Source organism: Carassius carassius, chromosome 12 (assembly GCF_963082965.1).
Source record: "Carassius carassius chromosome 12, fCarCar2.1, whole genome shotgun sequence".
In the NCBI taxonomy this organism is placed as follows: Eukaryota; Metazoa; Chordata; class Actinopteri; order Cypriniformes; family Cyprinidae; genus Carassius; species Carassius carassius.
This window is the reverse complement of record NC_081766.1, coordinates 32,383,368-32,400,358: the sequence shown is the minus strand read 5'-3', so window position 1 is coordinate 32,400,358 and position 16,991 is coordinate 32,383,368. Positions and strand designations below refer to the sequence as shown.

General features: G+C 39.8%; 1 protein-coding gene across 1 annotated transcript in view; it reads left to right on the top strand.

Annotated features, from left to right (window-relative positions):
• Positions 1–6,102: 6,102 nt before the first annotated feature.
• Positions 6,103–16,991, top strand: part of LOC132155262 (protein Wnt-9a-like) — a 45,427-nt gene continuing 34,538 nt past the window's right edge. Inside the window, exon 1 of the mRNA XM_059564141.1 lies at positions 6,103–6,258. Within this exon, the coding sequence (XP_059420124.1) occupies positions 6,167–6,258 (92 nt within the window). The 5' untranslated portion in view covers positions 6,103–6,166. The remainder of the gene's footprint in view (positions 6,259–16,991) is intronic.

Below are 16,991 nucleotides of genomic sequence, written 5' to 3'. Positions count from 1 at the left end.
ACACTCTTTTAACTGTGACAGGAAGTCCGGCTGCATCCTTCATTTTTAAGACAACGCACTCCAGGAAGGTCAGTGTATTTTTCAGTCCTTTAGGATATTGGATCCCAAACAGAAAATATATACAAAGGATGAGGCCCAGTGTCATTGAGATGTCCTCACTCTCCTCAGTAATGGACTGGCCATCCAACATGACGACAATGTGGTTCAGGAGGGCAGGTCTGAGCATGGCCCTGGGGGAGAAGGGATAATGGCATTAACCATCTTCTCATTTATTTGAAAGGCAAACCTTAAATAGTTGAATAAAACAATAAGCCCATTGAACCTGTTTTACAGTGAATTTAAAGGGTTGGTTCACCCAATAATCAAAATGATGTCATTAACTCACCCTCATGTCGTTCCAAACCCGTGAGACCTCCGTTCATCTTTGGAGCATAGTTTAAGATATTTTAGGTTTAGTCCCGGAGCTTTCTGTCCCTCCATTGAAACTGTGTGTACGGTCTACTGTCCATGTCCAGAAAGGTAAGAAAAACATAATCAAAGTAGTACATGTGACATCAGAGGGTCAGTTTGAATTTTTTGAAGCATCGGAAATACATTTTGGTCCAAAAATAGCAAAAACTACGACTTTATTCAGCATTGTCTTCTCTTCCATGTCTGTTGTGAGAGAGTTCAAAACAAAGCAGTTTGTCATTTCCAGTTCACGAATGAATCATTCGATGTAACCGGATCTTCTTGAACCAGTTCATCAAATCGAACTGAATCGTTTGAAATGGTTCACTTCTCCAATAAGCATTAATCCACAAATGACTTAAGCTGTTAACTTAATCAGTTCGGGTCTGACGCTCTGTGTGTCAGTCTGCTTCACACTGAATCACACATGCGCAGTATCATCAGCTCCTCGGTTCTCGAATCGGACACATCTGACAGAAACGGTTCTCTTCTATTACAAAATAAACACAAAACAGCGCACCAGCCCCTCACGGACGACTGATGCGCACAAAATAAAACCAAAATACAACTAAAAGCCCAGGCCTGGTCCTCTCTCGTCCTTCACTGACGTCGCTCCAGTTTTATATCCTTAAATATATCCATTGCCGGCCTCACTCCTTGTTCCCACGTCCCTCGGCCCCGCCCCACTCGCCACACAGCCACATTAAAAAAGTTAACAACTTAAGTCATTTGTGGATTAATGCGTATTGGAGACGCGAACCGTTTAAAATGATTCAGTTCGATTTGGTGAACTGGTTCAAAAAGATCCGGTTACATCGAATGATTCGTTCGCAAACCGGATATCACAAACTGCTTTGTTTTGAACTCTCTCACAACAGACATGGAATAGAAGACAATGATGAATAAAGTCGTAGTTTTTGCTATTTTTGGACCAAAATGTATTTTCGATACTTCAAAACATTCTAACTGATCCTCTGATGTCACATGGACTACTTTGATGATGTTTTTCTTATCTTTCTGGACATGGACAGTAGACATGGACCGTACACACAGTTTCAATGGAGGGACTGAGAGCTCTCGGACTAAATCTAAAATATCTTAAACTGTGTTCAGAAGATAAACGGAGGTCTCACTGGTTTGGAACAACATGAGGGTGGGTTATTAATAACATAATTTAGATTTTTCGATGAACTAACCCTTTAATTAGACTTGCTTCACACTCAGTCAACTGTTCATGGCTCACATCAACTTCAAACAGCAACCCCGGGTCCTCCAGAGTGCAGGCAAGAGCAGAATAGCTGCTTCCAACTGTAGTCCTTTAAACAAAACAAGAATTAGGTTATTATCTAATAAGTTTTCTTTGTTTTTCAATTAATTACTAAGACAGTAATTATTACTATCTTTAATAAACTAGAAATTAGTCTTTATTATTACTCAAGACAGATAAATGCATGAATGTATGATCTCAGGCAGATTTGGGTGTCAGTCAGTGATACACAGAAAATCTAAGCAGTGCAGATTTAATTACCTTTTTTCAGTCTGTCATCTTCACAGTCATCAACCACACACCTGAACTTCTCCATTAGGGGACTCCGTGAAACTTGAAGGACTTTAGGTGCCATTACTGAGAGCTGAGAGAGAATCTGTTGGTCCACATCAACGTTGGTACGGTTTCTCATATCCCAAAGGAGCTTATGTTAAGATGAAGGCAAAGTAGAAAAGACATAGTCATAACTCGTTAGTCATAAGTCATAACTAAGGAGGCAATTATACACTACTGTACTTACCATTTTGGCCAGTCTGAAACATGGAAACTCAGAGATAATCTCCTCCGTGCTGTGGTTAGACACAAAATTTTTCTGGTAGATTTTTATCAGTGCCATCCTTTCTTTAAGCTCTACGTTTGGTCTAAGCTTCTCTGTTTCCTCCTTTATTGCTCGGAGATGTTCCCTGATGCTTCGTTCATCTTCTCCTGCATCAACCTATTGGGATAGTTAAATTGTTACAAACTCTCAAACTACAACATTGGGACCAGCAACTTTAAAAATATGAGGAAAAAAGGAGTAATGGTCAGTCCAACCCGTGAAGTCTGTCATAACCTGAAGAAAGAGAGAAAATAACAAAACAAACAAATTACAACACTAGGATGAATGTAAGCCTATAGAGTAACTTATAGACCTATCTACAGCAGCCCAGTGATGACAAACATTAATAATTTAAATAGTTTGTGCATGTTGACAGTATTTTATGATTTGACACGGACATTTGAAACTTATTTGAAGATTGGGATAGTTGGTTGCCATTAAAGTCTGAATGTGTATCCCTCAAATTTTTTTATTTGTTTACCACTGAAGAAATAAAGACATGGATATCTTGGATGACATCGGGGTTAGTAAATTATCAGGACATTTTCATTTTGAGGTGAACTAACTTAATCCTTTAAATGTACTCTACACTATCAGGCGAGACACTAACGTTACATGTAAATAAGGTAAGACAACACATTCTCCATAGTATGCGCTATGACACTCACCTCGAAAGATATCTTCTGTCTCTTTCTACAGTGTTCTTTGAGGAATGCGGCCGGCGCTCGCCCTCGCTCACGTGCACCTGAACTGCACAGTGCACACTATTCGGCGCATACTCGCATAGGTTTTTATATATATGTGTATAAATGTGAATTTTTTAAGTTCAATAAAAGAAATAATAAAAATTATAATAATAATAATATATATATATATATATATATATATATATATTTTTTTTTTTTTTTTTTTCTTTTATTGAACTTAAAAAATTCTTGACACATTTAAGCTAATTATTTGAGGCCTATACCTACACAACAAAAAAGCAACTGATGAATATGAATATATGTTTTTATTGAAGTTTGTGACATAATTTCGGTATATATCTGACTTCACATCCACACCAAAAAAAATTTCTGTGGTCAAAAAGTCTTGTGTGGAGGAGGCCTAGGATATGTGCCTTGTGTTCAGGAAAATCACAGTATTTTAATGTCATTTTTCTAATCCTATCACCAACTAAAGCTAAAACACTTAGGATTAGAGAACTAATATCACTAAGAATTAGGGGCTTAACAGGTTATTTGCATGGCAGTGGTGCCATATAGCACCATATCCACTGCAAAGAACCGCTGAAGAACCAAACTGGGCTTGCAGGTTCTTTAAATGGTAGTGGTGCTATATAGCACCATATCCACCACAAATAACCCCTGAAGAACCGCTGAAGAACCATTATTTTTTTAGTGTGTAAGATAGGCCATTAAAAAGTACAGTTTACTCAGAATTCTTAAGTAATGTAAAGAAATGACACATGTTTAAGTAATACAAACTCAATTTGTTTGAGTAGAAACTTCTGATTGTACTTAAAAACACAAGAACAATAAGAAAGGACATGAAAAAGTTCAGCTTACTCAGAATTAACAAGTAATGTCAATAAATTAGAAACATTTAAGTAATATGAACTCAATTTTTGAGTTGAATTAAAATCTGGGTTTACAGTGAAAAGTGAAGCTAAAACATTTTGGGGTAGGGTTGGTTGAGTGGGGATTGAGTGGTTATGAACGAATGAATGAAACGCATTTGTCTGTGTTTCACTCCGTCTCGAATCACGCTCGTGGAGAGCGCTTGAGAAACAGTGTCTCTTCCACAGCTCTACGCTTTCAAATTGTTTTTTTTTAGCCTTGAGCAAGATATCCACGAAATTCACATTACACGATTTGACTAATTTTTATGTAAAAAAAAATGAAATCATCTTTGAGAGCAAGGGGGCCCCCTGCTGTTTCGGGGACCCTATGAAGCTTGCATATTTTGCTATAGGGAGGATCGACTCGGCACTGGCTGATCAAGATGACAGTGGCCATGCCTGGGACGTTTAGCATCCCTTTTCAACAGTGGAAAGAAATAAAGACGCATCATCCAATTTCATTTATTTATTTTTTTTTTTTTTACAATATTTAGTCTCAACAGTAACATTTGGCACAGATTTTGTTGCGTATCCTTGAATGTGTGCTTGTTAAAACAACAAACATTGTATAAGCAGGTTTGGACTCTGAAATGACTTAACAAAACAGACTTGTTTAGAACATGCTTGATGATGCATTTCGTGTGAATCTCTGGTTAAAGAGCTTTCATTCAAAAGGTTGTGAGAGATGATGGTGGTCTTTCCAAGCAGCACAACACGGTCTGCTGTCCAGGCCTGTGCTTGAATTTAAGGTAGGTGGTTTGTTAGGATAAATAGCTCATTCCAATGCAATGGATGGGATTCGGGAATTCATTAAAACAGGTGTTTGTAGGGGAGGGGTTGATGAATGAGGGGGATTTATGTCGTCAGATGAAAAAGAGACCTAGGCTTAAAGGAATTATGGAATCTTGCCATTTAGTCTTAAACAAATCCAGTTCTTTAATTTGTGAGGTCGAACTCCCCATCATCTGGTGTCAACAAAGCAGACGTCATTGCCTCGTACTTGCTCAGGTAGATCCTCAGTAATGCCATTTCACCCCGTACCTGTGTCATGATCCAGCAGAACAGGCAGCTTGGCAAATAGAAACTTGGCAAACGGTTCCAGTAGCCCACCTGTTGCTACTGTGATCCTTGTGATGAAAAGGTCCATATTGTTGCCACATTCAAGGGATGTCATTTCAAGCATGTCAATGGCTCCTTCCAGGTGTGCCCAAGAGTGAGCTGGAACCAGCCCAACAGATCTCACTAACAATTTGCTGCCAAAACAAATATGTGTAAGTGGTAATGATGCCAATATTTGTGTTTCATCTGTACTTTTTATGTTATGTAATTGACACATCATTATATGTCAATAACTGCTATCTCCTTGAAGGCAGAGCAGATTAGCTCAATAGTGTGGTGTATGTTGTCTTCACTGCTCATCAAAAAAAAAAGCATTCAAACAAGAATTTACAACCTTTTCTCCTTTGCTCTTGCCAAAACAAATCCCTCATCTTGATTTATAACTTCCAATAACTCATTTTTTCTTGCTTATTAAAACATTCATCTAGATCTTGCGAAACTTGTAAGGATAGAACAAAAATAATTGGTCTGTAATTGCTCACTGCCGCTGAACTTGTGCCAGTATGTCCTCTCAGAAATGTATAAAAGTAATCACGACACTGCTGGACAAGTGTTGAAAGGATAGTTGACCCAAATGAAAGTTCACTCACTCCCATGTTGTTCCAAACCTGCATGAGTTTCTTTCTTCTGTTGAACATAAAATAAGATATTTTGAAAAATGTTGCTGGTCACCACTGACTTCAGTATAAGGGAAAGTAATGTGGAGGTCACTGTGGACCAGCAACATTTTACAAAATATCCTGGAACAACTTGAGGAAAATTATGACAGAATTTACGTTTTTGGGTGAGCTATCCCTTTAACATAATGGAACATGAATAATTGGATAATACTTATTCCATTTCAGAAATATCACGATTATTCTTGCACATGCTTAGACACAATCTATTAGTCTAATCTTCCTATTTCAGCAAACGTAAATGACTGAGCCAGACTTTCAAAATCCGCTGCTCACTCAGTCCCCCCGACCCTTTCTCTCTCTCTCTTCTGTTCTAAGTGATTGGGAGGGGCGCAGAAATCCTCGGAGTGTATAAGAAGTGCAGTTCTCACAAGCAGGGATTTTACACAGCAACTCAGGACGAACGAAATGAGCTGCCCCAGAGCCGCTACAAAATGCTGGATGGACACCTTCTCCTGGGATGGTTATCATTTACCATTATAGTGCATCTAATCAGCTTGCCTGGACCGAGCACAGCTTACTTCGGGTAGGCAGAGGAACTCTTCCTCGATCTTTAAATGCTTGTTAAGCTTCAAGTTTGTAATGCATAGACTAAGACAGATATGCAATTATGAATCAGAGATCATAAAAAAGACAACGCGATCTAGGAAACGTTATGTAAACTTCTCTTTCCATAACAACCTGTGGAGTTGCGATTCAGTGTGAGTGAAGTTCTCATTAAAGCAACCTGTTTGCGCGAAGTCTCCTGTTAATAAACTATTCACACGTTTAACAAATATGCCCTTATTTACCTGTTCATTAAATCGTGCATATCGGGACATTCATCAATGTGTTAATTCAATGGCAGGTACTAGCCGGTCAGGGTTGTCTTTCTCATAGATGCTCGCAGAAGAAAGAAAACAGACACGAGCAGCTCATAACAGCTGTTAACAATAAAAGCTACGGAGATCTCTAACCTGGTGGCCAAAACGTCTGTTCAGATCGCAGATAATATTTCTTCATCCAGCATGTTTTGGCACCCCATTGCTTGTTCATAGGAGTTTAATAAGTTCAAGAATGTGTGTTGAATTTACAGTTTCCCCTGTTCCCCCTATAAACATTCCCCTAGCATAATTTTAATTGAGGTAATTGTGATACCGCGGGAACGCCTTTGGAATATGTTTCTCTATGACGCGTGCATGTCTGCTTATTGATATTCTTCCATTACGCGCCTTCATGTTTCGAGAAACGTGTTTAACTTTTAATCATCGTCTTTAAATCATTGTCACTTGTATCAACAAGTTTGAAACCAAATTTGGAAAGAGAAGATGTTGATTGGTTTGTGTCTTTTATATACAAATACAGAAGTGTTATAATGACAATTCTGATCTAAATGACTACATACAATCCGAAAGTATTGGACATAATCCACGGACAGGTGTGCGTTTGATACTGTCCTAGAGTTCTATCCCAGAATTTGCAGTAATGTTTAAGATAGAAAAGTTTCACCTTCAACAACTGTTCAGAAGTTCGTGCCATGTCTTTAGTGATGGAAGATTCTATGTTAAAAAGTGTGCTAAGGAGAGGATATTGTTAGGGCAAATCAAGGGCCAGGGTGGGAGTGGCTCCCTCAGGCCCCATTGAATATTATGAAGGAGTAAACCGGTTTGTTGGGCTGCAGTGGTTGTAGACCGAGTCTAAGACTATTCTACCCCCTCTTAGGAAGTCAATAAATTTAATAAATGCTGGCCTGTGTTAGCATGGGTGGGACAGTACTTCATATAAAGATTTATAGTCTCCATTATTTGATCTGAAAGATTGTTATCAATTGGAGTTAGCCTCTTAAGAATATTTCCCCCTTTTTTTGTTGGCACATTTAATGGAAAACAATGCGTGATCATGTGCAGATATGCAGTGTCAAGTGGCTATGTCTAATAAATGTCTGGATATTTTTAACATTCAATTTGTCATGTGTATGTGAGGCTAACTAGCCATTGTTCAGAAGTGCTCAAACTTTGCCAGTTTCAGCACTTTGTCCACTTTGACGGAAACCGCTTGTACTTCCATGTTATCGGGCCATGAAAACAAACTATAGGAAACTCATTAGTGATATATTTCACTATGGCATTATGGGTGTTCTTTCTTATCTCACACAATGAGTGTTAATTTTGAACGCTGATATGGGTAAGACTTTTTGTTGAACTCTACAGTCAAGGGGCTACTTTTCAAGACAAGGACACAATCACAAATCAAACAAGTCATTTCAACCTTGTGCAAGCAACAGCATGAAACTATTACCTTCTGACATGTTGTCACACTTGCTTCCACTAACGTGCAAATAAATACCTTCCATGAGGCAAATGCATCTTCTGGCCACTGATTTACTTAAATAGAGGGTCAGTGTTGCATACCCAATTTCCCCAGTGCAGTGGAGCGTATGTGAAACCTAAACACAGTTTCTGTTTGACCTCAGTCTGTGTCTCTGAGGGTTGGGTGGGATTCTTTGCCTAGTTGAGCCACTGCTGAAGTTGTCCTCCTGGCCACAAGAATGCAAAGCCTTAGTTTTACCAGCCGTCCCCTCCAGCCTGTAGCAGCAGGTGCCCAGTGTTGAATCTCATTCAACAGCAGTCTCAGGGAGACCAGGGTCGGTTGGTTGGGGACAGAATGGTGGTGGAACAATACAGCAATATGGAGGCTGCACATTTTTTGTCTAGGTGTAGAGCTCATCTCAAACAGCCTGAGGGACGAAAGGGGTAGAGGTTAAATGCTGGGAAAACATGGGGAAAATAAGCCCTGAATATCCATGGAATGAGTTTCTTTTGTACCTGGCTTTGACAAGTTTATGCAGATCTCCTGAGGAAGCCAGCCTGGGGTCACATGTGGGGAACTGCTGTCCTAAAAGTAAACCTGAATTGAAATGAGGGTACATTTTTAAGACTTAAATGTGAGATTGCCACCAAAATTATGATTCTAGCGATGTAAAATATTTTTAAGTTTAAAAAGCCCAAAACTGTTGCATTTCTATCTCAACAATAGTTTATGATGGATGTCTTGTTATTTACAAGGAAGACTGGTGAAATGCACTTGACCTATTAACAAGGAATTATTTATCAGTTCATAAGGTTAAAGTGTCAGACACTTTTCTTTCGCAATTTCTTTAACATCAGCTGTTACTCGCATGTTTCAAAATCCTGTGTTGAAGACGATGACCGCAACAACATGCAAGCATTTTGGTTCTGGTGTAGTTCTGTCCTCTAGAATCCAGTCAGAATCAGTCCAAAGCTTTTCATAGAAATACTGTGCTTCTATCCCTTAGACTTTGTAATTAATCTGTCATTTATTCTGATTTAGTTGATTAAATGAAGAGTTTTGTATCATGTTTTGTTACAACCTGTCCATCATGTGTAGCAGTACTTGCATTGCCTGATGTTTCCACCAGGGGGTGGAGTCACTTCTGTAAAAAGCCCTGCTCTTCAGTCATCATCTGCTTCTTTATGAAACCTTAGCACAGTGGGAAATGAGTGGCAGAAACAGATATGAACGCAGAGAGCTGTGTGACCAGAATACAGGGAGAAGGTCAACAGAGCAGCAGTTTTATTCAAAGGGAGCTGTGGTCAGTTTGATCTGTTTGCATTGGCATCTTTTGGGCTCGACTCTCAGGAAAGCCCCAGTTTGCTGCATAAGACTTCATATTAAATCTCCCGACTAGACTTGGGCTTGGGAATGTTGATGAGAGCGGCTGCCTGAGCTGCGGTGGATCGCCTTTCAGGGCCGGAGAATAGCAGTGTCTGCAACTGAAGATCCTCACATGCGACCACTCCCTATACACACCCAAAGACATTTTATTGAATCACATGCATATTTCCTTTACATCTTGTTAAAATGTGTTTCATTTTTCTAAAGGTACAACTTCACAGAAGTGTGAAGCATTGCTGGACCGCTTAACATAGTGTGATGAATCTACTATAAACACACTTAAGATTATGAACATTTCTTTGGCTTTTATGACGTTTCAAGTAACCACTTGAAAAACATGAATCCATGTCTTTATATTTCTACCGGTTTGTTTTTCCTCAATGGCTTTCTCGACAAGCTGTGAGAATGGCTTCTCCCGCAGGAGTCATCCCAACCCTGCCTTGATTATATGGTATTATTGCTCTGGGGAATGTCTTTAAATGTGTTTGGCACACTTGCATCCAAATGGCTCAATATTCTGGTAGTATGACTCTGACCACAGTTTGGAGGTCTGCCTTGATTTTTTAAGAGAGGGTGGGTCCGCTCCTGCCATAACCCAGTCAGCGGTGTGTTTTGTAGATATGTAGGCTGTTGTTGGGAATGCATCGCAGACAGGAGCAAATAGCAGGCAAAACCGGAAAGCCAATATGGAATCTGAATAGCTTTTGGTGGTCAAGGATTGATGAAATAACGTTAATTAGTGGCACTACCATGTCATGTGTTTTCCATCTCTCACCACAGGCTGTTTTCCACCACAAAGGGCTTAGGGTGGACTCTGGGGCCAAAATGATCAGTGACTACAGCCAAGATTAGATGACTGGAAAACCATAAGATGACTGTAAAAACCCAGAGCTATGAACCATACATGCACATTTATTACATGGACTGGGTGTTGATGTCAAAACAGTAGGCAAGACAAACCAACAATGTACCTTGAGTTCATGCTTTTTCTGTTTCATTGCATCAAACTAGGAGTTTTTAATTAAAGCTGTTTTTCTTTTCATTTAGACTGTAACCGCTGCGCTGCCTGTATAAAGTGAACAAACAAACAAAAACACAGAACCAGAGATGAATGTATCAATAGATGGTTTTGGCTTGGGTTGGTTATCGAATGACTTTAAGACTGAAATAGGGAACAATATACTGCTAAATTATTTGGTAGCAAACATATGATTTGAATAAATATATAATAGATCAGGGTTCCTTAAATCTTGCCCTGGAGGGCCAATGCGCTTCAGAGTTTAGCTCCAACCCAGATCAAACTCAACTGTCTGTGATTTTCTAATGATCCTGAAAATACTGATTAGCATGCTCAGGTGTGTTTGATTAGGGTTAGAGCTAAACTCTGCAGGAAAATGGATCTCGTGGGCCAGATTTGATGATCCCTGTAATAGATGTTTTTTGGCTATAATAACAACAAATTCAAGCAATTCAACTGGTTCTCTAGGCATCAATAGTAGAATATTCTATATTCAATAGTCAATATGTAGAATAAGATATATAATCTCTGTCAGTAGAAAATATAAGAAGCCAACTAATGGATTTTAAGATTAATTGGTTCTGTAAAAGGCGTTTTGGTTTTTGGTTCCTCAAGGCACTAGCTGTAGTACAAGGTACACATTACCATAGGCTTTACCAGAGTCTCTAATATGCAGAAAAGCTATATAATTTCTGTCAGCAGCAGATATAAATAGCTGTAACTAATATACAGTAGTTGTCTTTTTAAGATTAATTGGTTCTGTAAAAGACATTTTGGTCTTCTATTTGGAATGAAGATGATCAATGTATCAGTGTGCCCATAGAATCGGTGTCATAGTTGCCATGCCATTATATCGTCACACAACTTACAATAAGAACCATAAATGCTACTTTACTGATCCCCACAGTCAAATCATGTTAGGATTCCCATCTTCTCAAGTCCATTTTTATGCTTTTATGGTAAGAACAAACACATCATTAAGGTCTTTGTTTGCATGCTTTTGGAAAAGGCTTTTAGTGGAAGCCCAAATGAGAGAGTGGGGCAGCTCTCGTACCTGTCACTGGGATCTGGGGTTCTCAGTGCCATGGTGTGAGGTCGATAGGTAGAGTCATGTGGAGCTCTGTGGTGCACCCACGCTGTGCCAGTCACACAGTCACCATTGCTGAGCAGCTGACTTGTGTCGAGCCCCGTGGTTAAACCTCTTACTAATGCTAACCACACGCATGGTACTGTACGCACCAACCTACTGTGTGTGTCCTACTCTACTACCCCTACATTTATTTTCAATTACAGTTGAATTATTTTCTAAGATATTGCAGCCTGTTAGGATTGTTTCACATAGATGTCTTATAGAGTAAATGGAGACTATTGCTGAAGTCTGTAGTGCTTCTCAGGTTAGTCTCCAAATAAAATACCTTAGTAAATACATTTGTGTTTCCTTTTGCATTTAAATAGATCACAACAATATGAAAAACCAGTTACTGTTTACTAATATAAGTTACTTATATCATGCAGTTATTGTCAAGTATGTGAAACATGCACAAAGCACGCATTTGGATACCTGCCGATCGAGTTAGCTATATTTGACTCAAACCTGGTACCGAGACTCGAACCTGCTACAATTGGGTTACAAGTCAATAACTGCACCCTTTAGGAATTTCTTTGGAACCACTTTATTTTGATGGTCTTCTTTAGAAATTCTGTTGATTATAAGTACCTTTGCAACTACATGTCAACTACTAGTCATTAAAGTATTAGTAGTCTGTAACCTTAACCCTAACCTAACGGTCTACTAACATTACTACTAATACTTTAATGACTGGTAGTTGACATGTAGTTGCAAAGTTACTTTTAGTCAACTGAATGTCTTTAGGGGACCATCAAAATAATAGTTTTGCTATGAATAAATTAGTTTTGGCTTGGTGTTTATACTACATGTAGTTTGTAATGAATGGCACTATAATTTATGTTTTTTTTTATACTTATTTTTCATTCCTGTTTTAAATACCGTTAGAGTAAAAGGATTTGCTTTGGAGTTGAAGGAAATAAAATGTATGTTTATAGTCTTTCAATGTTCATAAACATTTTATTTACCTGTATTTTACATTATTTCTGAATGTAATAATAAAATGCAACTTTTACACTAATGCTACTTATCTGTGTTTTTTTTTTCTTTTCTTTTTTTCTTAAAACTGCAGTTTTGACCTGATGTGACTTGTAGTCATTTTCTGGAAAATAAGGTACCAATCTACAAACAAACGCCAATGGATTAAATTTTATTCTGTTAATTTCTCATCAGATTCTTCCAAGACCAAGTTCTCTAAGCAGTGTAATCCACATTAATTATATTAATAATGCTTTACAAAGGAAACTTCACTATTACTATTGCTCAAGTATTAAACTAAAAAATAATTGATTTGTTAAATGCTTTACTTGGCATTTGTGGTACAGACATGAGCCATACCTCAAATCAAAAAAGATGTACTACTACTTTTTCAAAGACTCTTGCATTTATTGTTAGTGCATCTTAACAACTGACTTATTTCTAAAGTTTTAGAATAACATCAGTGACAAATTTGATATTGAATTAAAGCATAACTGCAAAATCCCATTAGAAGTAAAGTTTTCCTTTAGGATGTGCTAGGTGTTGTCCATTAACTTTTCCTTTGGATATTACACCTGGTTACAGCTGTAGCAGACTGGCAACTCTTTTAATGATTTTAAGTACATACTCATGTGACCTTGCCAAACAAAATATTAGTGCCGTATGAATAAACATGTTTCTGGATTGTCTATCTGTGTCTGATTGATTTTTAGCCATCCTGTTTGTGTACATCTGCAGTTTTCCTGTGTCCTATCATGACTAGAACTGACAAATTTACAACATGATATTTCTCAACATCTCAGCTATTGTGCCAGTTGTCAGCCCACAGTGACTCTAAAGGTCATGGCGACTCGTTCACATCCTGTGTATGTCACTCTACTGTTGGCGTCATGTCCCGTCATCATCTTGCTATTTGGAGCACTTAGTTCTTGTGAGGCAGTCCTTTTGCTGGTGAATTCACAGATAATTTTAGGGGCGCAGACTATCTTCATTCATTCAAGTCGTCATATAGAGCAGTTTCTGAATGCTGACTGGCATTGAGTGGTCATGATTAATTACATGATTAATTACAAAATTATGTGGAACTGACTACAATGCTTTTTGTCAAAAAAGTATTTTAAGAAAAAAGATGGAAAAGTAAAGAGTGATTTTGCAATAGGTCTCAGTCAGGTTCTTTCTCAGACATGTGCAATTATTTAAACCATTACAATAATGGACAACGTTTGGTTAAAGTTCATCATATATATATATATATATATATACAGTACAGACCAAAGTTTGGACACACCTTCTCATTCAAAGAGTTTTCTTTATTTTCTTGACTATGAAAATTGTAAATTCATCTTGAAGGCATCAAAACTATGAATTAACACATGTGGAATTATATACGGAATTACAGGTCCTTCTCAAAAAATTAGCATATTGTGATAAAAGTTCATTATTTTCCATAATGTAATGATAAAAATTAAACTTTCATATATTTTAGATTCTTTGCACACCAACTGAAATATTTCAGGTCTTTTATTGTTTTAATACTGATGATTTTGGCATACAGCTCATGAAAATCCAAAATTCCTATCTCAAAAAATTAGCATATCATGAAAAGGTTCTCTAAACAAGCTATTAACCTAATCATCTGAATCAACTAATTAACTCTAAACACCTGCAAAAGATTCCTGAGGCTTTTAAAAACTCCTAGCCTGGTTCATTACTCAAAACCGCAATCATGGGTAAGACTGCCGACCTGACTGCTGTCCAGAAAACCATCATTGACACCCTCAAGCGAGAGGGTAAGACACAGAAAGAAATTTCTGAACGAATAGGCTGTTCCTAGAGTGCTGTATCAAGGCACCTTAGTGGGAAGTCTGTGGGAAGGAAAAAGTGTGGCAAAAAACGCTGCACAACGAGAAGAGGTGACCGGACCCTGAGGAAGATTGTGGAGAAGGACCGATTCCAGACCTTGGGGGACCTGCGGAAGCAGTGGACTGAGTCTGGAGTAGAAACATCCAGAGCCACCGTGCACAGGCATGTGCAGCAAATGGGCTACAGGTGCCGCATTCCCCAGGTCAAGCCACTTTGGGCTACAGAGAAGCAGCACTGGACTGTTGCTCAGTGGTCCAAAGTACTTTTTTCGGATGAAAGCAAATTTTGCATGTCATTCGGAAATCAAGGTGCCAGAGTCTGGAGGAAGACTGGGGAGAAGGAAATGCCAAAATGCCTGAAGTCCAGTGTCAAGTACCGACAGTCAGTGATGGTGTGGGGTGCCATGTCAGCTGCTGGTGTTGGTCCACTGTGTTTTATCAAGGGCCGGGTCAATGCAGCTAGTTATCAGGAAATTTTGGAGCACTTCATGCTTCCATCTGCTGAAAAGCTTTATGGAGATGAAGATTTCGTTTTTCAGCACGACCTGGCACCTGCTCACAGTGCCAAAACCACTGGTAAATGGTTTACTGACCATGGTATTACTGTGCTCAATTGGCCTGCCAACTCTCCTGACCTGAACCCCATAGAGAATCTGTGGGATATTGTGAAGAGAAAGTTGAGAGACGCAAGACCCAACACTCTGGATGAGCTTAAGGCCGCTATCGAAGCATCCTGGGCCTCCATAACACCTCAGCAGTGCCACAGGCTGATTGTCTCCATGCCACGCCGCATTGAAGCAGTCATTTCTGCAAAAGGATTCCCGACAAAGTATTGAGTGCATAACTGAACATAATTATTTGAAGGTTGACTTTTTTTGTATTAAAAACACTTTTCTTTCATTGGTCGGATGAAATATGCAAATTTTTTGAGATAGGAATTTTGGGTTTTCATGAGCTGTATGCCAAAATCATCAGTATTAAAACAATAAAAGACCTGAAATATTTCAGTTGGCGTGCAATGAATCTAAAATATATGAAAGTTAATTTTTTATCATTACATTATGGAAAATAATGAACTTCATCACAATATGGTAATTTTTTGAGAAGGACCTGTATATACATAACAAAAAAGTGTGAAACAACTGAAAATATGTCATATTCTAGGTTCTTCAAAGTAGCCACCTTTTACTTTGATTACTGCTTTGCACACTCTTGCCATTCTCTTGATGAGCTTCAAGAGGTAGTCACCTGAAATGGTCTTCCAACAGTCTTGAAGGAGTTCCCCGAGAGATGCTTAGCACTTGTTGGCCCTTTTGCCTTCTGTCTGCGGTCCAGCTCACCCCTAAACCATCTCGATTGGGTTCAGGTCCAGTGACTGTGGAGGCCAGGTCATCTGGCGCAGCACCCATCACTCTCCTTCTTGGTCAAATAGCCCTTGATGCCTTCAGTGTGACTCTACAATTTTCATAGTCATGAAAATAAAGAAAACTCTTTGAATGAGAAGGTGTGTCCAAACTTTTGTTTATAATATATATATATATATATATATATATATAATATACAATATATATATTGTCACGGGGTGAAGAATCACTCGACAAGGGTTCGTGAATTAAATGCCCCGGAGGGTGGATTTATTTATTGGTGCAAGATGCCTGGTGAAGTGAGGTGAGCCGCTTCCTGATGGCTGGTGCTTCCCGTGCGTTCCCGCGCTCTTCTGTGCAAATCCAAAGTGAAAGTGGGTGTCCTGACGTGCTCCAAAGTGAGTGGGCTGTCGGTCACTCACTGTTTTCTGCTGAGAGACGAGAGAAGGATTAGACCAGCGTTGCATTCGGCTCGAAAGTGTGCAGGCTGATGGGGAGCAGCTGTTACCGATCAGCCGGCGGTGAGGACGTGCAGGTGTTCTACTTTGATTGCCAGGGCGGCGCTGATTCCTCTGAGGACGCTCGTCACCCCCCCCCCTCCCCTAAGCTTCGTTCTAGTCCTGTGAACATAGGGAGAGAGTAGGGGTGAAGTTAGGGGAGGGTGGGGAATGACCCCTGACAGACCTGCGTAAGCTGTCCAGATTCGGGAGAGGCCATCGGCGTTCACGTTGGCGGCCCCGGCTCGATGGCGGACTTCAAAGTGGAAGTCCTGGAGCACTAGGAACCAGCGAGTCACCCTGGCGTTGGTGTCCTTGGCGCGGGCCATCCACTGTAGGGGCGCGTGGTCGGTTACCAGGGTGAACTTGCGGCCCAGGAGGTAGTATCGGAGCTCCAGGACTGCCCACCTGATGGCCAGGGCTTCCCTCTACACGGCGGCGTACTTCCTCTCGGCTGGGGACAGCTTCCTGCTGATGTAGATGATCGGATGCTCTTCACCTTCCTGAATTTGGGAGAGGACCGTTCCCAGTCCCGTGTCGGAGGCATCCATCTGCAGCAGGAAGGGGCAGCTAAAGTCCGGGGTGCGGAGCACAGGCGAGGACGTGAGTGCCGCTTTGACCTGGGCGAAGGCTTCTTCCGCCCGACGGAGTCCAGCATACTCTCTCCGGCTGCCCCTTCCTGGTCAGGTATGTCAGGGGGGCGGCTAAAGAGGAGAAGTTGGGGATAAAACATCAGTAA